Raw genomic sequence first — 26,146 nt, 5'->3', positions numbered from 1 at the left:
GAGTGCACGACGACTGTTTGATTGTCGAACGTAGGTTGTCAGCTCTGGTATTTTTTCCAGGCGGCGGCCTGCACAGCTGTTCTTGCATTATTACGTCAAAACAAAAAGTTCTGTGACATCAAGTTTAAGAAATGTGTTAAATAAAAAGCAAGACTAACTTAATACGTGCACAAACAAGTCATATGTAACTTTTCTAGTGTATCTGGAAGAACGTAAAATATGCTGCCTTTAGCCATGCAACAGGCGTCTTGACAGACAGCAGACGCAGGGAATTCCAGTAAAAAACGTCCAGGCAAGGCTGGGGCAGTGCATCTCAAACTGCGCAATAGACATGCAGCTTTCATTTGCCGCCGAATCTTAAGCCAACCAACGTCAAGTTCAAAATCAGCGCGCTCGGTTTTCGTCTTTTCGTCTGGTTGTCGCATTTCAACACACTCCCATACAAACTCACCACACAAATAGCAACGGCCGCGCAGGCGTAGCCAGGCAAGCTACGTGCGCAGACAGCAGTAAAACGCGAAACACTTCACTGAAGCTGCTGCAGTTGGACGCAAGCACCGCGCTTTGCCTGTCTCCAATCTTTGTCCCGTCGTCGTTCGTTATTGCGCGTGTTGTGTACGTCTGTATATGTATCTGTGTCTGTGCATATTTCTGTATTCTGTTTCTGTGTCGTCTATTTTGAATCGGAACATAAGCCTATAATAATGCTGTTCGAAGTTTAACAAATATTTGTTCATGTTTCATCACAATTTGTAGGCTTGGAGCAGCGAAGCTTTGCAATTTTAATTGCAAGGGGTTTGATTCATTTAACGAGAGGCCCTCGTTTTAAACGGATAAATAAAAAACCCAAATCAACAAAATCATATCAAAATAAATCGAAATAAACAAATGGCCTGCTTAAGTACTTCCGGTCGAGTCGCGTGCGGTTCGCGTCGCCAACAAGCGCACAAATTTATTTGTCGGTTATTCCTAAACCCCAGCTTGCGTCGGCAGAGCAGCCACCTGTCAGTTGGTCCAGCGCCCGCTGAAGGACATGCTAGGAAATACGCACACACACACAATCCGCAATTGGCTCGTCGCTTTTATGGATTAAGTCTCGGCACTAACCAGGATAACCTCAGCCTGCTGGTGAGTAAAAAAACCAGCGACGATGACATCGACGATCCCAGTTGGCAGTGGCCAGCTGCCAATTGGTGGCGAACCCGTTGATCGAGCATTTAACAAGAGTGTATTGCGCATGCTCAGACTGTTTGCCGCTAATGCGTCTGCGTGACTTTGGCTTTTGCTGCCGTTGCTGTGGCTCGCTTTTCATTTCGCTGCAAAGCCAAAAGAAAACGAAAGTGAAATTGGTCGCCAGTGGCTGCGGCCGCGCTGTTGGCCATTGCTTTTGTGCAGGTAGCGTGAAAAAGCAAACGGCCGTCGACAACAGCAGCAGCTGCCGCCAGACATTGGAGCAGTTTTTGTTGTTGTTGTTGTGCATGCAGCAGTGGGCACTGCCGCTGCCGCTGCTGCTGCTTCTGCTGCTGCTGCTGCTTTTGTTAGCGGAAGCCTTCATTTATTTATTATGTTTATGTTGCTAGTTTTTGCGATCTGCAATTTTTATCATCGCATATTTGCAAGGTGAAACATTTAACAATTTTCTCCAAATACACTTTTTCAAAATATTTTATAATGTTGGCCTGTTGTCGTTTATTTTGCCTTAATTTTTACGCTCTCCTTGTTTCGTTGCCAACATAGATTGTTATGATGTTTAATTTTTTTTATCGTTTCTCGCTTTCCTTGTTGCAAGAGTTTAACAGCTGACTGTGAACTTCGGGCGCGTCACAGTGACTCTAAAACGGCAAACTACCAATTTCTGTAAAACTGTGCAATAAATGCATTATTAATGTGTTAAAATTGTTTGTTCCTTTTATCGTATTGTTTAAAGTTTTATTGTTTTATTGTATTGAAGTTAAGGAAACGGGTTTTTCATTTCGTTTAAATATTTACGAATAAATGTCATGCATTAAATAACGTATACATGTATGAATCTTCAAATTTTTGTAATAATTATAACAGGTCCGTTTGTTTGATTGTTTTTTTTTTTTTGTCATATAAGATTTGTCCAATTACATTGTGCCAGCCTTTTCTTCTATATGGGGATTTTATTTACAAATATAGAAAATTCTATTACCTGTCGTATACTTAATATTTTGTTATCCATTCTAATATGTGCAGGTATTAAAATTTAAGTACCGCACAATTAGTGCATAATGCTATTTGCGGATTATTGTTTTATTGCACGCAATTTTCGCTCGCCTCCGGACGGCCCTGAATGGGAACTTGAGGTTGCTTTAATAGGTTTAGCATTGCACTTTTCGCAGACTATAGGCCTTACTCCATTGCATTTATGCAGCGCATTACCAGGTCTATAAAATACTATGTAAATAATTTGTTTATAGTGTTCATCGTTTCAAGGTCTTGGCATTAATTAGCAATATGTATTTTGGAAAGTGTGTTTGTGTGTGTATGTGTGGGGCTGCCACTGCCGCTTGGGATCGAGTGGCAACAAAAAGTAAAAAGGTCAAGTGCCCATAAAAACACACATTTTAATTGACTCTTTTGACACATTTTAGCACCACGAAATGCTAGTTTAACTTAATAAACAAAGCAGTAGAAAACAATATATACATTTATATATATATATATATACAATATATTAATTTAAATTATATGTGTTATTAGGAAAGTGAAAAAAGTTTAAGCCAAAATTTGTATGCAGTCGACGTTTTTGAATTATTTATGCATTTTTCTGCTTGAAATTTGGTAAATCCAAATAAAAATTCATTCAGCGCCAATTGATTTTACGTTTAGCTCACACACGCATACATGCACACACCTGAGACACTGATACGTTCATCTAACCCTATCATAGGTAAACAATAAACAAAACGCAAATAGAAAGCGGACGTCGCAGCAACAGCGACGCGGGCAGCGACTTCAGCGACAATACTAGCCAAAAGAAAAAATCACGCCAACAATAGTCTTCAATAGCAATAGCAACAACAAAACAACAATATATACATATACATATACGTATACATATCCATATACATATACATATACATATACGTATACATATACATATACATATACGTATACATATACATATACATATACATATACATATACATCTACATATACATATACATATACATATACATATACATCTACATCTACATAACATATACATATACATATACATATACATATACATATACATATACATACACATTCACATTCACATATACATATACATATACATATACATATACATATACATATACATATACATATGCATATGCATATACATACACATATACATATGCATATGCATATACATATACATATACATATACATATACATATACATATACATATACATATACATATACATATACATATACATATACATATACATATGCATATGCATATACATATACATATACATATACATAAACATATACATATAGATATACATATACATATGCATATACATATACATATTCATATACATATACATATTCATATACATATACATATACATAACATATACATATACATATACATATATATATACATATACATATACATATACATATACATATACATATACATATACATATACATATACATATACATATACATATACATATACATATACATATACATATACATATACATATACATATACATATACATATACATATACATATACATATACATATACATATACATATACATATACATATACATATACATATACATATACATATACATATACATATACATATACATATACATATACATATACATATACATATACATATACATATACATATACATATACATATACATATACATATACATATACATATACATATACATATACATATACATATACATATACATATTCATATACATATACATATACATATACATATACATATACATATACATATACATATACATATACATATACATATACATATACATATACATATACATATACATATACATATACATATACATATACATATACATATACATATACATATACATATACATATACATATACATATACATATACATACATATACATATACATATACATATACATATACATATACATATACATATACATATACATATACATATACATATACATATACATATACATATACATATACATATACATATACATATACATATACATATACATAAACATATGTATGTATGTGCATGAGAAACTCACTCGACTTTCTTCTTCATTTCATTTGACAAACTGCGACGTCGCATTCGCTGATGCCTCTTATTCATGTTGGTAATATATTGCCAAAAATTGTATTAGACATCAATATATGTACACATGTCTATGGCCGCTTCTACATATACATACTCTAAGAAGTATGAACTGTCTGCGCACGGCTCAAAGAAATGTTTATCAACATAAATGTGAACCCGAAAAATGAATAGCATCATCTTCGCACATGCTTAACTCTGTACATTTGATATGAAATATTGTCGAAATTACACGAGTATAAAAACTGCACGAATGTGCTACGCCTTCTGACGCTGTGTGCCTGATAGTTGCTGACTGAAGTTAAATTTAAATTTTCACTTTCATTTCGAACGCGTGAAATTTGTCTAGAGTTTAACGACTGCGTGTGAATTTGATAAGCAGTTTGAACTGTTTGATCAGTTGGAGCCATGGCTGCGAACTGGGCTATAGAGCCTGCCCAAAGCATCATTAGGTCGCGAGCTCTTTTGGCTGATTCGCTTGGCAGTCAGCATTTTGCGCATTACTCGCGAGCTGATGGACCCAAATCCGAATCTCGGTTGCTCGCGAAAGTGAAACCAATTCAAGTTGCACGTTTTAGACCTGTTTTTTTCTCTTTATTTATTTTCTTTATATTGGATTCGACTATGGTAATATTTCGAATAGGTTGATGGTTTTATACTCTTAGTCATATTTTCTTGCGTTTCTTAAAAGCCTGTTTTTAAAATTGTATTGTATATCGTATCTTTGTGCGATATTTTTAGCTTAATGATTTCAAATTTAATAATTGGCCTTGTTTCCCTAAACATAAAAATTAAGTAAGTGCAATTTCGCTAAGTTCAGGGTAAAAATTGGAGAAAATTCTTAAAATCGATTTCCATAATCAGCTTTAACAGCATTATCTTATTCGTTGAATGCCTACTTAAAAAGATGTCATAGAAATCTTATGCATTATGACAACTAAGTCTATTAAGATCATATAGTTATCCAACAAGTGTTTTATCATATGTATGAGCATATATGTATGTATGATACATACATATATATGTTCACAGAGTATTCAAGTTGCGACCACAGAAAACTATTCCTTTTCGGTAAATTTGTGGCGCAGAATGACGAAAAATAAATGTACATTACTTCGTTCGTAAATACGAAAATATAAATAATGAAAGATAACAGAAAAAAACCCTGGCTAAATGCTAACAACATCTGTCATATGTATGATTTAGCCATATCTTAAATCTTTGTCTTTGTTACCATGTCTTCATTTTTGTGTTGTTGTTTTTTTTTTTTTTTTGCACCGGTCACTTTCACTGGCAAATGAGATTGCGAGACGAGCCAAAAAGCGAATTGCCAAAAAGTATTCAAGGAATGCAGCCAATATGTATGCAAACTTAAACCCGATAATAAGCGAGCGTTCTGCGCATTTAATCATATGCTGACAACGTAGGTAAATGAAATTGAAATCGATAAAAAAAATGAACGCACAGTGCACTGGGTATAGTGTCTAATTGAGTTCCGACAACATTGGCCACATTGTTCCGATCCCAGGCATGCCAAAGTGAAGCCAACGACTTTCATTCACATGCCTTACACCTGTTTTTTGCTGCTGCTGCTGTTGTGTGTGTGTGTGTGTGCTTTTTTTTTTGTTGACTCGTGGGCTTGCATTGGGTCTGAGTCTTATGGCTGTTTGGTTATTTCGCTTCATTTCTTTGGCTCGTACTTGCTGACCTAATTCAAAAGACGCATGCGTTTCGTGGCTGTTGTCCTAAACTGGTTTTGTGGTTTCGGCCGCATTGATTTGCGGCTCTGGCGGCCAACTGTTAACTGTTAATGATTTCTGCGTTGTTTTTCACCCAGCAACATTTTCGAATTTCGATTTGAAAGCCAAAGAAGCGCCGCCATCGTGTAGCTGTTAAAAGCAAGTTTGCAGCCATTGGGCAGCAGATATGTTGCATAACTGCACAGGCCCATACCCAGCTCCAGCCTGAAGCCCAATTAGTTCGGGAGGCCGATCTTATCTGTCGGCCCACATTCCATCAAGTGGATTCTTTGAGGCATTGGCCCAACATATTCAATACTTTATCAGCAATACTTATACAGCATTCTTGTATCTACGTACATACAAATACTCTATATATTCTAGACTGGTTGCATAACTGGACAGCCCTTTGGCGGCGGCTGAGTCTGATGCGCACACGCGGACTGCTAATTTCTTTTTATCGATTTTAGGCCATCATTCTGAAGATCCGAGCTCGTTGATGTATACATTTTTGTTTGTTTAGCCCTATTGTTGATATTTGTCGCATAGACTGGCGCAATTCGGATGAAAAATTTCACTTAATTTACATTTAAAGTTGGTTAATTGTTTGCCATGAATCGATCAACGAAGTTTCATCATTAAGCATTGACTTCCTGTTTAGACAACAACAGCAACAGAAACAACAACAAAAATAACGATTATTAAATTAAACAGCAAGTACATAAAGCTTGCATTAATTTGTGGCACGCGTCGCATTTGATTATTGCCATTGGTAGTTTGGTATTTTCAGATTTGGAATTCGGAATTTGGAGTTACAAGTTTGTCATTTACTGTTTGCTTTGGCTGGCTGGCTTTACATTTTATATAATTTTCATTGGCTGCAGGATAAACTTGAATTTTACTGGTTTTAGCGCATTGACTTGTTTGCAATTTGGCTGCAGCTTAAAGTGCCTTTTATTCATTTTTTGCTGTGGCCTGCTTTTAACAGATTTATATAATCACATGCGCTCAATTGGCAGTCAATTAATTTTGTTTTAAATTTGCACTGCCGAAGATAAAGTATTTTTCGTTGATGTCAAACAGTCGGAAGAGAAGCCCGGATATATACTGTGGATAATAATTCATCTACTTTACTATATATTTTATTACCTCTAGGATCTAGAACTATAACCGTAGGGCCTAGGAAGCCAATAATTTCACTGTTGTTTCCTGTGTGATGGAATTGCACTCTAAGACTGGATATTGGTGTGGAGGAAACCAAGAAATTTCTCATCTGGGTGGAAAATGCGGTTCGCTATCACTACTGAGCTTATTTTCAAAGCCATACATCAAAACGGTTTAGGCGATTTTGGAATGATGATTAACTATTGTGTGCAACTTTTCAATTTACTTTCCTATCGGCTTCCAACTCATTTCAAAGATAATTTTCAGTGTGTTTACACACCACAGTTAAGTTGACAAAGCTATTCCCGACTGACAACGTGCCCTATTCAAACTAGTTTGTAAGTCTTAAATGTACCTTTTAAAACTTGACAGACGACAGATGACCTGAGTTCTTGCGTGCTACCTGAGTTCAGGCTCAAGCTTAAAAAAGAATTCCTACAAAACTTAAACATTTTGAAAACACTTTGTTTAATTTATTTTTTTATTCTAATTAATGTTAACATTAAAAGCTTTAACTATGTTAGCTCCTATATAAGCCATCGGCCTGAGAAGTATAAATGATCTTTCTTCATTTCTTATCTTATCTCTGTCATTTGAATCTGCGCTGATTGGTTCCTTTAATTTTGGCCATGTGCAACTCCGTCAAATTGACTTGAATAATAATGCAGTGATTTAAGGTACTTCTTTTTGATGAGCCCATTTCTGTCGTCATGAATGCATGACGTATGGCAATTGCGACATCTTCATTTGCCATCTAACTTTAATATCGTAAACATGCGTTTCGACACGGCAACTTCAGAAGCATTCTCAATGCGATTGGTAAACGCAACATGCCAAGAGTTACGCTCGAAGCCAAATACAAATTCAAATACAAATACCCAGCCCTCGATACTTAACATTCATACTCACTTGAAATGCGTGCGATGATATCGCTTCGCTGCCTGTTATATTAACACGTATGCTAACGAGTCTCCGATAAAGAAGAAGACAACTTGGCAACATCAGCTGCTGCGTTACTGCTGTTGTTGGCTGGCGACGACAAATATCGCAGAGAGAAAATAACACTTACCGACCATTGCGCGCGATTTATGCAGCCAATTTTCGTCCCGCCTCCCCTGCTCCTCCTTCACTCCTACATAACTCATCGGTCTTTTGATTATGTCAGCAACGTCCACGACGAAGACGCTGACGATGACGACAAAAAGGGAAAGTCCAAAGTGTCGTGGGCTTGCGTTTGTCTTCGGCTTCGGCCTCTTCTTAGCCGCGGCCGTCAGCCAAATGCTGCTTCATTTTTTTTTTTTTGTCTCTTTTGGCCAATATATTATTATTGTTGTTCAATCTGACATTGTGTTTATTGTTGGGAGCGCTTTTGCTTTTGCTTTTGCTGAACGTTGCTTGCTACCCGTTATACCTGATCAGCTGAAAATAATATAAATGTTTTCCTAAGTTGAGCAAAGCAATTAAGTTAAATCGAAAACTTGCAGGTTTTCCCGCCGTCAGTTATCAACTCTCGTTAACTGACAGCAAATTTCACTGCATGTGGGAGTTATCTATTCACCCCGATCATTTATAGACATATATTTTGTCTCTGTATTTATTTTCGATTAGCAGATCAGAAGTTTCTACTTGTCTTTTTCAATTATTAAACATTAATAGTTCCCTGCAATTATCCATGTCAAAATAGAATACCAGAGTCAGAGCTTGTATAATATACGAAGTGTGAAAATTATGGATGTCAGACATTGGACAACCCGATTATATATAATATAATTATACCTATAAAATCTCATCTATGTTTGTAGGTATATTGAAAGTCTGCTTAATTGCATGTGTATATAAGCATGAATGTATAACTAAATGTATTGCAGTGGCATAATAACACATCTTAGCAGCTTCATCATTTCTAGTTCTAAGCACTTTCAGCACTTACAAATTGATTAATGTGCACTTATGGCTCAAGGACAGCGCAATAAAAATTTAAATGCTACATCATTAAATCAATTTCATATAAGCTGATTCTACCAAAAAGAAACAAGAATCGTCAGTTTCCTAGCTCTTACTTTTTGGTTGTTTGACAATCAGCTAGTCGGCCAGTTAAAATGTTCAGCATAGATAAAGTGAAACAAGAGTGATTAATGGGTAATATAAAAATACAGTATCATAGTGTAATAGGACAATCAATAACAAATGCAATATTTTGCAATTAATTGTCAGGCTGTCAATCAAACGTGTGCCCAATCAAAAGTACATCAATCAGAGCATTTGTGAGCTACTTGTGAATGGTTAACAACCTTTTTGATTTTTTATTTGTGCGTATGTTTTGTGGACTTGTGTGAGTTGCTTATAAGTTTTTGCACATTTCAATTGCTTTGTTGCGATTCGGTTTCATCTTCAATTGCAATCGAGTTTAGGCCGCTCCAAAATCCGCAAGATTATTTCGTGGGAGCGCCCCGAGGCCCAGAGTTAAAATTTCAACGACAGCCACTTAAGTATACTTCGCATCGTTTGTTTTGTTGTCCCCCCGGTGTGTGTTTGTACTTACCTCTCAATTTGTGTTTCAGGCCTCGCACCTTTGGTGCTGTGAATGTTTTTAAGCGTCTCGCATATTTTGCATACACTTCGTTTTCGAAACAATTATCGAAATTACTTTAATCTTATGCGTCTGCGCGAAAATTTACAGATAAAAGATTCATCGTATTGGCATTAGTCAGCCAACTGACAATAGTTGTTTGTCACCAATCGACCTATTGCGGTTTTGGCCTTGGGCAAACCAAACCGAAGAAGCTTTCCCTTTTTATTGTCTTTTCGTTATTGTGTTTCACAGAAGTAATATAATTAGTTTAAACTGAGCTGAATATAATATATATTCGTACTGGTTATTATAATTTTGATCCGTCTTTTGGTCAGGTTGGTTCTTGTAAAACGATAATAATCGTTGTCTTAAAAATATATAAAAGGCGCAACGATATAGCATTTGCCATTTCCAATTCTAACGCATTATCTTTACATCATATTAGTCCGATTTCCTATCATGTCAATGAGTGCAATTCATATTGCTTTAAATATTTCTCTCTGCTTTTATATAAGAAACGCATAAACTGAAGTCAGTCAAAGTCCTCTGCCCGCCAGTGGCAGCCAAGTGCGACGAATTTTGTGCTTCCTACAATATTTGTGTAGCACGCAATGCCAACCAGAAAACTGAAGCAACTCCAGCGCCACAGATCTATATTGGTAACAGTATTATTGAAGTGACAAGATTCTTTAAAAACTCCTAGAGTCAAGCAGCAATTTGACATATTCATCACCAGAGGCAGAGGTGATAAGTAATATCCGCGAATTTTGTTGGCCCTTGGTGGGCCACCTGGTTGTCTGCTTGGCTGGCTGTTTGGTCATTGGCCACTGACCATAAAAACCAATTTAAAAGTGTATAAATTATTCAACGAAGTTTGCAAACGCAAAAGCGGCCACAATTAAATGCATTTTTTCACGTTTCTTAACTGGAAAGCAAAAATGTAAAAAAGAAATGAAACGAATGTTAGGTTTTTGTTTTTGATTTGTATACACATCTATGTATATTGAAGTAGCTTACGCTTTAAGCTAGCTTTGTACTAATTTTAATTTAACGCACATATTGAAAATGAAACTTTTCACGAGCTGAATTTAATTGGGTTTTTAAATTTGATGCGTCGATTTTGTAACAGTCAAGTTTGGATAGCCGACGATGGCATCGCTTTCTACTTCAAAACCGCTAAGCTTCGAACATATTGATGACACATACATACATATTTATCTGAGTATGTACATACATATGTGCACTCTTACTTAATATGAAACTGGGTCATTACAAGCCCAAAGTGAGTGAGATATTTTGAATGAACACAAAGGCCAGCGATGGTCAATATTTATATATAAATATATATGTGCGTTCAATATATGTATACGCTTTTTGTTGTATTTTACAATCAATATTAATGAAAAGTTATCATCAAACCAGTTGATGCGCTGTGTTGTTCCACACGTGTACGTGTACCAAAGAGTATCAATTATAATAATGTTTATGACGCTGAAGACGCGGACCGGATAGGTAGAGTTGCCAAGGGCGTTAAACTTTATGGCCATCGATGACGGCCATTGGGCTGCAGGATCTGCATGCATCTGGGTCAACATGCTTGTGCTTGTTTGCGGTTGCAGAGATGCGTAATAGCCACGCCCAGCCTACCACAACACAACACATCAAATCACATAACTTAACTCAAATATTTGCAGCTCAATTGGCTTTGGCTCTAAAAGTTGCCTCCGTTTGGCAGCAGCTTTCCGCGAGCTGTTGACAGTTGGCAACATAAAATTTACATGTTATCGTGTTTACATGCGCACCAGTTGTATTGACAGTCGTTCGGACTGACAAATACAAGAAGCAAACATACACATAGCCATAGTCAAGTCATGTAAATATGCCAAATAGCGACAGCGTTGCATAATTCCATACAAGGGAATAAAAAAAACAAGAAGAAAAGTGCAAAAAAAAAATCAAAAGATCTTTTAATTTAAAGAAATACAATATGTTTACAACTTTAGTTAATGTTCATTAAATTTTTGAGCTAATATTAATAATAGATGTGTTCGAGTGATGCTGATTATATACCAAAAGAGACAAAAAGGTTGCAAGGTTGTTGAACCCATTGAAAGTAGGTAGAAAATTGGGTACATTGATTTGCTATATATGTATGATACAGAAGGCTTCTTCGAACTATATGTGTTAACCCTTGAACTTTTGAATGTGTCTCCTGTTATTGCCCGTAAAAATCAGGTGCTCGCTTGACCCACCCATTTATACCCTAAACCCATTCAAAATGGGTAAAAAGGGTATAAAGTATTTTTACAAATGTATGAAGCAGTCAGAAGGAATCATCTCCGAGCCAATAAGGCATATATATTCTTGATCAGCATCACAAGCCAAGGCGATCTAGCTATGTCCGTCTCTCTGTCCATCCGTCCATATATGTATATGAATGCAAGGGTCTTAGAACCTATAAGAGCTAGTGCTCGCGCAGCCCGAGAAAGAAATCCTGCTATTTTAGACAATCTCATAGGTTGCTATTCAACTAACCATAGAACATGTAGAGTTGAAAAATTGGAAAAAGGATGAACACACTCGCATGCTCAGACAGCAAAAAGTAAGAAATATACATATATGATTTTTGTGGTAGAAGGTTACGCACATACACTTATTCGGTGTATGAATATAAGCATTTATGCGTTTGTGTACCAAGAATTGAAGTCCAACAGCAATAATTTTCTTTTTATAAATAATACTTTTTTTTTAATAATGCTAGTTATATTCGTACACCCATTAAAAATTGGAATATACATATGTATGAAGGTCAAGAAAATGTATTTTGTGTTCGATTAAAACAATAAAATGTTTAATTCCGCTAAACATAATTTCGTTCTTCGAAAATCAATGCCTTCATTAAAGCTTACGGAAGAATATCATTATATGTATGTACGTATATTCATACATATATTGGTTTATGTACATACATTCGTTTTAGCACTAACCATACAATGCATAGATACGTCAAACAGCCGAACAATCGAAACAGAATAAATGGCAACGAGTAACCCCATTGAGCATTGAGTAATAAAGAGACAGAGTGCAAGATACCGAAAATGCAAACACAAATTGTAAACACATCACCCGGTTGTCTGCAGCTACTTCTGCCGATGCCCGAAATTTAATGACAACTTCAAAACATTTTTCATTAGAACCAACAACAACAATCAAAACAATCGACTCGCCAAGGAATAAAGCACTCTACAAATTCTGTCCTTGCTATCCGTTTTCTGTTTAAGACTACAACCTATGGTCTTAGCTTCTTCACTCTTCTAGCTCATTGTTGTTGTTTCTAAGCACCGCTATGCTTATATTATATATTTTTCGACCAGGAAGGCACCTTTTCTTAAAATACTAAGTACCTAGCTCTTTAAGTCTCTGAGATGCAGTCTCATTTGTTTATGGGCAAGGACTAATATGTAAAAACTGAAAAATAGATCTCGTTGGTTTTAGCAAATGTGTGGAACAAACAGAAGAAGTTCTCTCTGAATCCATAAAGTGTACATGTATATTCTTAGTACGATTCAACAGCCGGGTCGATCTAGTGTTGTCGTCCATTATCTTTAAGATGACTTTAAAGTGGAAATATCTCATATGTACCATCCACGTTTATTTAAAATTGCTAAATATCGATTTTTAGCCAAGATAATGTACAGCTACAGCACAGTCTGTGTATAAAAATTTTTATTCCTATGCTGACTATGTACTTGCTAAATGTTTTAAAATATATTACTTTATACGAGAAATAGTAATTCAACCATCAAAAAAGAGCAAAAAAAAGCAGGGTTCCGAAATCGGCGAAGAAGGAAGATTGGCAAAAAGCAATTAAAGACGTGGAATTGATCGAACGATTTGAACTGATATTTTGTAACTCCAAATATTACAGTTAATATTTACGTAACTTTCTCTCAAATAAAATTCCACATACACACAAACACCAAAGCACATGCACGCACGCCTTATGTCTAATATAAGCAAAGGCTCCGACTCGGTTTTTTTTTTGGCCCACATTGGGATATGCTTTCGTGAATCGATTCGGAGTTCGTTGTCCGATCTTTATGAAATTTTCAACGCTAAGTGTAGCATCCAAATGTGTGCATATGTATGTATATACCAAAATGTGTGATTTTATACCCTTGCTATTATAGAATGAGACATTTGTGACACCATAAGGTATATATTTTATTGATCTGTACAACATTTGATTTGATATCGCCATGTCCGTCTTTCTGTTTCTATGCAAACTAGTCTTTCAGTATCAAAACTTTGTCTCATAACTTATACGCGTTCATACATATGGGCAGATAGCTATAGATCACTCGACCCAGCTCTTAATGTGCCTCATCCTACTTGCTAAATGCATTGACACAAAACCATCATACCCATTTTATTCGTTCTCAATGGGTTCAGGGTATTAAATGAAATATGAGTCCGGAAAAAGGTTTTATTGGCAACACTTGAGTCCCGTGCGGCCTTCGGCGCGACGCGTTGTTGTGCGGAAACAAAAGGATATGTAGGCACAGTTGAACTTGGCGGCAAGGTCAAGAGTCGTGACGAGAGCGCTAAATAATAAACTTTAATTTGTTGGTGATTTGCCGCTGTAATTTTCCAGTTATTAATCTTGCTGCTGTCGTCTAATATAAGTGTCAAAAAAAAGTTGCTTTTGGTTCCACATGCTTTGGGGCAGCAACAAAAACTCGTTAGTGCTGCTGCCAGCAATTGAAAGTTGTTAAGTGACTCAAAAACAGTTTTTTAATGTTCGAATGTAGTATGCTGTTTGGCTGCTGCCTTTGGGAGTTATGACCGTTTATCCAAGCGATTTTTAACTCCTGTAATTTTCACACTTTATTATTAATTGCAGCGTTTATGGAAAATTCGCTAATCGCACTGCCACTGTTCTTATGTTTTTTTTTTTTCAACCCGCAGCAAAACTCACACAACTGCAGTAACAACGCACAGTACTCGCCCCAATCAATGCAGAGTTTACGCACACAGAGCTCCGTTCACACACAGCAACCGGCTGGACCCGTGAGAGAAATACAAATTGATCCATATATAATACTCGATGATGAGCTAAAGTATTTCTACGACGATGTGAGAGACGTAAGTATAGACAGAAAAATATGTACATAGATCAAGATTGTAATGGCATGTGTTTTTTTTTTTTTTTTTAATGAGTACGTTTTTTAAGTATAATTATTTGTGAGCAAATATTTTTCCTTCGGCTTCGCTTAAATAGGAGTAACGTAAATCTAATATAACAATTGCTTATAAATAATCATTTAAACATTTTTAAAATAATTGTTGCACATTTTAAGTAACTTCTTTTGTGCATTTAAAACTTTTGTGAAGCAAATAATTTACATGACATGCGACACTAAAATCAGTTCAAAGCAAGTTTTTCATGAAACCATTTATAATGAATTCACATTTTATTTTTTGTTTGAATTATTGCTTACAGCCAAGAAATATTTTGTAAGCCATAATGACATTAGGGTATTTTCTACACTGTGCGAATTTGTATATACATTAAACCGTTTTTTATTTTTTTTAAAGATCTTTCTTGAACTGTGAATATCAACATATATTGAAATAGTCTATTTTAATCTAAAACCCATGCTCAAACCTCAGAGTTGTGGTTATTATTATTATTATTAATATTTAATAATTATTATATGTCAAATCTCAAGTTTTTGGTTATCTTCTCCTCAATTAATCATTACAGTTGCTGCAGTCGGGAACATCGCAGTCAGAATTGGATACCATAGCATGCTACTACTTTGATGGCCAGGGTAAGGCGCTGCGTCCTATGGTGACCATGCTGATGGCCAAGGCATTGAATTATCATCTGAACAACGAATCACAGTAAGTAAGCTAACTATCTGCCTTAGTGGCACATTTTTGTTGAGCAGTGTAATGATTAGCAGACCTTTGCGAAATGTGCGCATTCTACTGGTGTCTATGAACAACAATTAAAGCCAAATTATAACTACATACATACTGATTAAAAATTTATATTTACCCATTGACGTACCCTTGACAGCCAATTAGTACACAAGCAACGACAGATAGCCCTCTTCTCCGAGATGGTCCACTCGGCCAGCTTAGTACACGACGATGTCATCGATCAGTCGGACTTTCGGCGCGGCAAGCCCAGCGTTAATGCTCTATGGAATCACAAAAAGGTAAGCCATTGATATCAGCTAAAATATGCGTTTTGTTCGACTGCGCGATTAGTTGCAACGAACTGTTTGCAGGCTGCCAATTGAAACGAATAACACCGAAAATGATCAAATTGTTGACTCAATGATTTCACGCGACTCCGACTTGGCCATCAATGGACTAAACTTTATTGAGACTTTGTCAATATGTTGCATCATTTGCAAGGCCTTAAATCAGAGGCCGTATAATAATAGACTGCCTTTCCCACTAGCCGATTTGAAATTTTCAGTTTCACAGGTTCAAATTAAATTTGGATTTGGACATAATTTTGAATGCCAACACGAGCGCTTATCCGAAGAAATAATTAACATTTCTCAGTTCGATGTGATCAACAGCTTGCTCCATATCCCCATTGCTTGCCCAGCAAATTGGTTTTGTCGAAACATTATTTAACTGTACTCTTATATATTTATATGACTTTTGGGGCCTCTATACACTTGATTTCCATGTTCGTCATTGTCTTTACAGGTCACAATGGCTGGTGATTACATATTGTCGATTGCCTCGATTATGATATCGCGTCTGCGCAGCGATGATGTGACGATCGTATTGAGTCAAGTAAGTTAAATCCACTTTATCCAAACACCAAATAACCTTGTAACTACTTAAAAACGGGAACCGGGTTTGAATCCCATTACTTTGTAAAAATGCTGGGGTCGGGGCGATGAACTGAGTCTATTTACCCATGTCCGTGTCGTTCTCTGAAAATATAAAATTATGGAATTTAAATTTGAAAAATATATTCTATCGAATAATTCGATGTAAATTGATTTTGAGATTCAATTTTAGTGATTTAGGAAGATTAAGATTTTCATACTACTGTGCATCTATTTCTGGCAATAAATTCGCCATAGTCGGCCAGATGTGAATCTAATGTATGAGCCAAATGTGAATTTAAAGACGAATTAAAATATTGAAAAATTAAGAGGTGCAGACGGAAGTGCGCGACATGGGAAAATGAAGGAAGATATACAAAAAGTAAAATATGTTAACTGTACAGGCAAAATTGTAATTTTATAATCTTATAATTTTCGAGTTATGCTTGAAAACCGTGTCTCAAAATCCACTTTTATCGATGGGCGGTCATATCGAATACAAATGATAAAATCGTTTATTGTACTTTATACCCGTTCTGCCTATTTTAAATGGACTCAAGTTTTACAAATGCTGCAGTTCTGCTGTATGTCTGCGGGGTATTCAATATCTAAAAGCCCTGTACATGTGCTTAGTATCTAGGGTTCTCAGATCACAGATCTGTATAGAATTTCGCACGCAGTTTGAACAAAAATATCTATTTGTAAATTGCTTGTCCTGAATGACTGACTGACTGATTGGTGATCAACGCACACATTTCCATCAAAGGATCTATATGAAAAATCATTTGAAACGTGTTTAATATTTTCGCAAAACAAAAGCTGTCTCGGTAAAGAGTGCGATTCAAAGATTTCACCTGGTGAAAAAGTTTTACTTTTTAGGTTTTAATCGGTCTCAAGACACTAACCACAAGACTAATTAGGGCGGAAATCTCCGATTCCAACATTTGGTTTTTTATTCAAGCTCTTATATATTTTACAATACATATTTTTACATACATATATTTACATATTTTTAAATATTGTGGAGTTCAAGATGGAATGAGTTTTCAATTATTCACGGGTGTGTAGTTAGTGGAATGGAAACACCTATAATTTTTAACACAAAACGTTTCACGGGCAAGGCCGGGCAATACCCGCTAGTATATATATATATATAGAGATACATATTTAAATTAAGAAAGTTGTTCGTTTTGTTCGGGACTTCTTTGTATCCATGGGAAAAACCTGTTCAGTTATCGTACACAATCAACGTGGCTGCTCGATTTTACTTCCTGGAACCCTGGAATGGTCCAAGGCAAAGGCGAAGGGCAACCAATCGCGAGTTCATTATAGCCTTCACTTTATTTTTGTTCAATTTACTTGCACAGATTTACTATGCTACATATGTACATATTATTTATACTTGTATTAAATGAAAATATTTAAACACGTCCACTCTATTTAATGCTGTTTGTCGGCATATATAATCGATTTACAAAATTACAGACCTTTACGCAGACTTCTCAAACGCAAAACACTTTCGCAGCAATGTCACAAATTGACGAAATGCTAGCTAACAATTTCACATTCAATAGCAAGAGTCAGAAAAATAGGAGCTAGCCTCAGTCAGTCAGCGCAATCAAATTAGTCGTCACTTACACAATCAAGCTGATTTGAAGCTAGCAGCATTGCTACAAATATTTAGCCTGTAGTTTGCCTTCTCTTCACGTTTTTATAGCCCGTATTCGTAAAAAAGTCAAAATGGAAATACTAAAATTATATTGGGAAGAATCAAAAGCAAGCTTGGGTACTTATTAATCGAAATGGATTAATCGCTTTGTGCAAATGTATTTAACATAAAGTAGATATTGGTCAGCACTGATAGCTGAGTTGATCTGGTCATGTATGTCTGTCACATCATCTGCATACCTAAGTAATTCAACAAGGGGGAGTTCCTTTATAAAAAGAGGCCCAAGATGACTATCTTGAGATACACCAGAAGTAGCGTGAACATGTTTTTAGGTAGTCAACCTTAGCATTCCTCTTAAGGTCCTACCTTCAAACGCCTTACTGAAGTTACTGTCACTGGAATCAGTTCGCATTCTCGAAAGCACATTTTGCAAGGAATTCAATCAGGTTGGTCGTATATGACCTATTCTTAACGAGTCCAGGTTGAACAGGGAAGACTACTGATTTGAAGAAATGCTGCAAAGTCCAAGTGATTATTTTTTCAAATAATTTAGAGATAGTGATAGTGAAACTCCTCAGGCCCAGGAGAGAAAAGATTTTAAGAAAATTTATAGCTGACAGTAGCAAGGAATGGGAAAAATACGTATAAATAATAGAATAGAATAAGAGGAAGTAATATTATAAGGGATAAAATTAGCAAATAGGTTATCAATCTATCAATTATAACCAAGAGATGTTCGCTAAATTAAAATCACTCTTCACGCACATGTGAAGAAACTTCTCTAATAACAAAAAAATTAGTTCCATACAATCTTGAATATTAGAAGTTAGAACATAAGAAACGGTGACTGGGAAAGGCTAGCTTGGTTTTTTTTTTTTTTTTTTTTTTTTTTTTTTTTGTTAAACTCGTAAGCAATCATGCGAGCAGGACAAAATTTAGGATCACGACTCATGTGAAGCATTCACTTTCAATAATGCTATTTCACGAGTAGCTTAGATATTAAATACATATATACATATATACATATATACATATGTATATATATATATGATTGCAGAAAATTTGCTAGCATTGTAAACAGCCACTGAATCGAAAGTGTTATCAGAAGAAAGCCGGGTCACAAAAACTTTCCAGGGGCAACATTAGTCAAAATAGGAGCTGATAGAGCTGAAATAACTGCAGATGGGGCCAAAGAGGTATTGTGATTGCTGTCAACAATCTGGGCTAGATTGCGCGCAGGCCTCTACGTCCAAAAGCTGACGGTGTTGAAGAAGTATGTACGTCGACAAGGGCGGGTGAGTACTGCAGGTGATACCACAATCACAGACGTATCGATGCGATAGAAACGGGGAACATAACGATAAATTGAAATAAACGTTCAATGCGTGAAAATGTATTTCTAATTTGGTCGTAGAAAACTACCGCTGCTTGTTACATAAGTTCACATTACTCTTATATATTTATTTCTATATTAGATTAGATTCGCGTGTGCACAGGTATAAGATATGCTACGGCAAAACCCAAGACATCACTTTTATCTCAGAAGTAGTTTCGCAGTTGCTTTGGGATTTTTTTTGTGTAAACCCCAAGCATTATATTTTGGCTGTTTAGCATTTGCGTTCATGTACAACGACAACAATATATCAGGTTGTTGTATTTGATATGCTAAACACGTCTAAATAATTTCAACGGCTTCAAAGACGTTGACAGCATTATATTATTGGTAGATCGCTCAACTGAAATAAGTATTTATTGTTCTGTCTGTATAGTGGGTTAAACCAATCTGTTACGCTTCAAAATGTGCAGTTATTAGGAGTCTGATAAGAGCAGATTACAATTCGTGAGATCCAATTAAAGCATAACCTAAAAATCGTATTAAAAACATATATGAAATAAAGAGTTTGACTAAACATAAGTTACCAAATATCTCTTTTTATATGACTAGATGGTGTAAAATAAAATTTTACCCATTTTTCGCTGGTGAGAAATTAAATCGACTCATACTATTTTGCGTCTCGAGCTATATTTGAAAGTTGTAAGTTTCGTCTGATCTACTTTAAGCTTTAAAACCGTATGTTAAGTGCTTGAGCGACATTTTATACGTGTTACACAATTTGCCAAAGTCCACCCTAAGATAGAAGTTGCTGCCAAAGGTTTTATAAGCAAAAGTATTTTTTCAGCTGTAGGATTTATAGCACGAGACTTAAATGCCTTGATTTCCATGAGGTGTTCGAGTGTGTTTAAGTTTAAAACGAATTTTTGAAAAATTGCAACCGCAAGTGTAAAAAATCGTGAAAAACGATTGTTCAAAACAAATCAAAGAAGTTTTTGCAAATTGATTCGATAAGTCTCTCACACTTTTTGCAAAATCCACCCCTCTTGTCGGTTAGACGAACTTTCAAGTTTTTTCGATTGGCCTTAAACTTATTTTCAAAACTCTTAATAAAAACTTAATGGATGCGTACTTTAATAATTTGGAAATTCAATCCACAATTGTGAAAATTCAGAGATATTTGTCAACATATATTTAAAACGTTTTTGCTTAATCCACCGCTTTTGGGTGGAAAGTGAGGATCAAAGATTAAATTAACTAAACCAACTAAAGCCAGGTCACAATAGTGTTTGGGAAATATCTTTTGTTAAAAGTGAACTTGTGCAGCAATTCGAAAATAAAAAAATAAAAAAACAATAAAAGACTGCTCTCATTTTGCGGTTAAAAGAAAAATGTTTTCAGCAGCTACTTTAAAGGCAGGCCTCAACTGCAATTACTTGCTCTTTTGTTGTTGTTGTTTGCTGTTGCTGTTGTTGAAGCTTTTGGCGTCAATGGTACCCACCGATCGCGCTTATTTCAGTCGCATGTGTTAATTAGTTAACATTGAAAGCCAATATGTTGTTTTGCTTCTAAGGCAAAACTGCAAAGAAAAAAAAAAAACAAAGAATGTACATTAAACAAGCCAATTCGCTGGGATTTGGCCAAAAATATGTATATGACCGTATCGATGTCCGAGCTGTGTCTCTAGCTCTTACCTTGGGCTCCTTAAGCTGTGAGTGACAAACGACAACACGACTACAACAATTTCCACCAAATCAGCGCCCACGTACATATATATTTTTGATCATGTAGACACCAAATACTACCCCGCCATTTATTTGCTCAACATTTTGACAATTGCCTGCGAAATTGTCAAAGTGAATGAATGAATGAAAATAGTTATGCGAGAAGCACAGACTACAAACAAAACCGAATTTAAGCGAAGGGCGCGCCAACATTTTTGTGCAAATAAAAATACCACCTTAGCTACGAGGGTCGATTTTAAAATAAAGATATACAGCAAAAATATTTGAAGTCTAAACAATTATTATTTTATCTGTTCCGTTTACTTGATTGGCATATACATTTTTTTTACAAATCATATTTACTCCTCCCATTCATAAATGTGTCTATATCTATTTCAAATTCTTTTCTTATTTTCTCAAAACTTTAGTACTCAGTGTGACCTATAACCCTTCATAAACTGATCGGGCGGATGGGATCGTAGATATCTTACGATAAAGCAAAAACCTGTAATAAAAGCCCAGTCGAATATACAATTTAACGATTTTGATTTCAGATTAAATATTCGAAACTACGTTTATTTTTGTTATTTAACGAATAACCCTCGGACGGTTATTTTATGTCCATTCATTTATCTTTGGTGTGGCACTATCCACCCTCTGATCATCTTGCTCCCAATGAAATTTTATTTACACCAACTATTTGGCACATCTGTGTTTGCCCTTTTCATTTGAACAGTCAACCATGCGGAAGCTATCCGCAAGTATCTATAAGCATATGTATTTATGTAAATTGAAAAAGTGGCCTCACACACATTCGATTATCTGTCTAAACGTAGTTTTATAGATACTATTGTAGCTGGTGTAGTCATAAAGTCAGCAGTCCAATTGGAAATAGTATATCGCTGCGCTTTTACCCTAATGCAACGCACTTACTCGTTGAATCATCACAGGTAATTCTTCTTCTGAAATTCTTCAAACGAAAAACGGTTACATCCGATCGGCTCCAATTAAAATTTTTAAAGATCTTTGTCAAAATTCATATGATGGAATATCCATTGATGAAAATGGGGGTCAAAGATTTTGGGACGTTACGCGCTTAATTGCATTTCTTAGAATCCAATCCAATCTTCCTCGGTGAAAAAATTTTTGGTGAAGCTTAAATTTTTGCTTCAAACTTATTTCCGATTGGAAAATTTCACCCGCAACAGTGGTAAATTAGCGGAAACTGTTTTATGAAAGTTTTTATTCACCCCGTCGCATTGGTTTCAAACTGAAAATTCTTTGACAGAAATTATTTTAAAGGTGCCATGGGCCGGCGTATACCCGCTAGTATATATATATACATGTATATTGGCTTAACAGCTATCGTTTACGTTATTAAGGAATGTCAAACCTTATGGAAAGAAATAAAAAGAAATATTTTGCTTAGAATTGTAAAAAACGCGACGTCCTGAATCCGAAACATATGTACTATGAAATAATTTATTGATAAATCTCTCATTTCTCGAAAACGGATTGAAATTAATAAGTTGCTCCGCTTCTAAATCATATCACGAGAATTTAAATATGACAGCCAAGGCTATAAAATTTGAGAAATACATAGGTTTTCGATCAGTATAGACGGACTTAATATATGTAAGTTTTTGGACTGTAATCTCTAAGAATTGTATTGTCGACCATTGACAAAACACCTAGTTTACGAATAAATAATTAATATGTAGGGCTGGGGGCAATTCAAAACTGTATACAGGGCATATGCTGGTCGGGCACTTTTGACTGGAGCAACGTTGCTCTGTTATGGTCCTGTCCTATTAACCAAGAAGAACTTAGATTTAAACTGCAAACATGACACTAAACTGCTAACAAGTTATGAATTAACGTTTTTTTCTTCAGATTTTAACAGATTTGGTTCAAGGCGAATTCATGCAGCTCGGCTCGAGGGAAACGGAGAACGAGCGCTTTGCACACTATCTGACCAAGACCTACAGGAAGACCGCATCATTGATTGCGAATGCACTGAAGGCGGTGAGTAATCCCGGCAACCAAAATGCGATTGTAATTGCAATTGCAAATATTATTGCAATTGGTAGGCTGCAAATTGATTTGGTTGAATGCGTTTGTCATTGTGCCCATTTGGACAGTTGATTGGCCAGCAATTGACTTTGAATTTTTGTTTTCACAGACCGCCGTCATCGCCCAGGCCGATGACAATGTTGCCGAGGTGGCCTTTCAATATGGACGCAATATTGGTCTAGCCTTTCAGCTGGTAGACGATATGCTGGATTTTGTCTCTTCCACAGAGCAAATGGGCAAGCCAACAGCAGCTGACTTAAAACTGGGCCTGGCTACAGCGCCGGTCCTCTTTGCATGCGAAAAGGTAAACCCCGGACAGACTTCCTCATTGCTGTGACAACACGCCGACTATAAAGTATATTTTAAATAATGTTCATACCAGTCGCAACATCTGCTAATTGTTCAGAACTGTGTTTGCATTGGTAGTTATGTGCATTTTCAACTTGGCTTTATGCTAAATCATGATGTTGATGATATCATAGTGCTGCTGGGAGTATGCATCGTGTGCCATCAAATGCGTTTGTAAGGCGTTTTCGATTTCACATCAAAAACGACTCTCAGTTTATTATGCGAAGCGCGATAAGCACGCGCGTGCAATGCGTTTTAAGCAGCGCTCTTAACGCCAACGCCAACAGCAGTGACAAAAGCGAGCAGTGTACCAATCGCTAAGATAGCCAGTTAAATAGTTAAAACTAGCCATGTACATGCGTATCATGAGGCCATAGAGGCTAATGATAATGTGTCTGACTGATCGCATTGGCATGCGGGCCCGAGACCGAGCCCACCTGAGTGTGAGGATAGCGCTATGGGTAAAAAACTCTTACAATAACTAACAACAGTTTGATGTTTTATCTTGCAGTATCCCGAGCTAAACCCAATGGTAATGCGTCGCTTCAGCGAACCGGGCGACGTAGAGCGAGCCTTCGAGCTGGTACACAAATCGCATGGTCTAGAGCAAACGCGTTTTCTGGCTAAGAAGCACTGCAATGAGGCGATACGTCTGGCACAGGAGTTGACGGAGTCTCCCTATCAAAAGGGGCTCCAAGTTGTTGCCGACTTAGTCATCAATCGTATGAAATAGGATTGATAAAATATATACAAATTAATATATACACATATGAAATTAAGTTATAAGCAGGCAGGCAACACGTAATGCTAGTTAAGTCAACAAATGAGAGAAACAAGCAAAAATTTGTAGGAAGAAAACTAGAAAATGGTAAAGACAACATTTATTATTTAGTTTTTAAGCATTGTTGTTGACACTGTAAATAATTGCATAAAATGTAAACAAAATTTTGTAAGAAATTAACTGGCGGAAATACGATTCACGTACGTTGTATATACAAACATGAACAATTCAAAAAGAATTTTTATTAAACTTGATATGCAATGTTTTTGAAAATCTATATGTATTTTAAAAAACCACATACGATTATTTGTGAAGCACAGCAAATATTACATAAATAATAAGTTGTAAAAACTGATGAAATCTAAGATTTGCAAATAGAAAAATTTGTAAATTTGCTTAGTTAAAAGTAATATCAGTTTTTACAGTTTGAGATTTTTGATAAATTTTAATGGCTCCTATGTTATTAGTCAAAGCAAAAACAAGCAGTGCTTAATGAGTTAAGACAATACCATTATAATTGTTTTTTATTTTATTTTTTTTTACGACATTTCATGCTTAAATGGTTCAATCATCACTTTATGCACTTCGCCACCAATTCAGCCAGCACAAACTTCTGAAATTTTTCTTATCTATTTTATTGTAAACTTTTGAGTTTTGAACCGCTCGTGCATGAAATGCACAAAATTTTTATATTATCAACAATTTTTACTAGTTAAAACCTTTTGGGTAATAAAAAAGAAAAATTACTCTTTAAAAATTGCTACCCAGTCTTAATTTAAAAACATGAACAAACATGGTTTATTTTTGGTCCAACACCAAAAGAACAATTTTTGTAAAACGAATTAAATTAAATGTTTAATGGATGTAAATTTATTTAAGAACCATTTGTAATAATAATAATAATTAATAGTGCAGCCCTAAACTGATTTCAGTCCCTTGTGCGGTTTTCGAAGTAGTCTCGTTAAGCCAAAGGCACCTTTATAAACGTGTAAAATGAAACAACTTTAATATATCGCTATATTTGGATAGCTAGAAAATCACATGGGTGCTCGGGTAATTGGTCATAATAAATGACTTTGTTTTGATAATTATAGTTATATTACGAGAAACATGAATAAAATACAATTTTGTAAGACATGCCGACGATGATGTCAATAAAAAATATAATAAAAATTAAAAACCCTTAAACATTCTGATTGATAAAGCAGTTTAGTGAAAAGGCTATTGACAAAAACTGATAGTGAAAATTAACTAAGCAAACAAGTCATTGTGAGTAATGGAGGTCAGATAGACTTAAGTGAATCTCATTTAGCTGACACATTCCGAGCTCGCAGCTATGCCCAGCTTAACAAACATCAACAAGTTTGCAAAAGCTCCTTAATTGGGTTAAAGTTAACTACGGAGTGCCACACGCAATATTTCACAGCAGCTGCTTGAAGTGTTGCAGTAGGAAACCCCCAAGCCCCAATTCAATATTGACGAGTTTTGGTAACTTTCTATTTTAATGCGAAAACCACACGAATCGGGTAGAATTAGGGCAAC

General features: G+C 35.7%; 1 protein-coding gene across 2 annotated transcripts; it reads left to right on the top strand.

Annotated features, from left to right (window-relative positions):
• The first annotated feature begins 55 nt into the window (after positions 1-55).
• On the top strand, positions 56-24,877 carry qless (decaprenyl diphosphate synthase subunit 1 qless). Of its 2 annotated transcripts, none has more exons than XM_032440839.2 (9): positions 56-292; positions 757-1,128; positions 14,785-14,961; positions 15,584-15,723; positions 15,902-16,043; positions 16,549-16,638; positions 23,296-23,427; positions 23,585-23,779; positions 24,335-24,877. In XM_032440839.2, the coding sequence occupies exons 2-9, from the start codon at positions 889-891 to the stop codon at positions 24,554-24,556; spliced, it is 1,338 nt and encodes a 445-aa protein (XP_032296730.1). In that variant the 5' UTR covers positions 56-292; positions 757-888; the 3' UTR covers positions 24,557-24,877. The 2 variants fall into 2 exon arrangements, with proteins under 2 accessions (XP_032296730.1, XP_015027296.1); XM_015171810.3 differs by having other exon boundaries at positions 64-615.
• The last annotated feature ends 1,269 nt before the right edge of the window (positions 24,878-26,146 follow it).

Source organism: Drosophila virilis, chromosome 2 (assembly GCF_030788295.1).
Source record: "Drosophila virilis strain 15010-1051.87 chromosome 2, Dvir_AGI_RSII-ME, whole genome shotgun sequence".
Classification (NCBI taxonomy): domain Eukaryota; kingdom Metazoa; phylum Arthropoda; class Insecta; order Diptera; family Drosophilidae; genus Drosophila; species Drosophila virilis.
The sequence above is the reverse complement of the archived record's forward strand: the minus strand, read 5'-3'. Positions and strand labels throughout refer to the sequence as shown.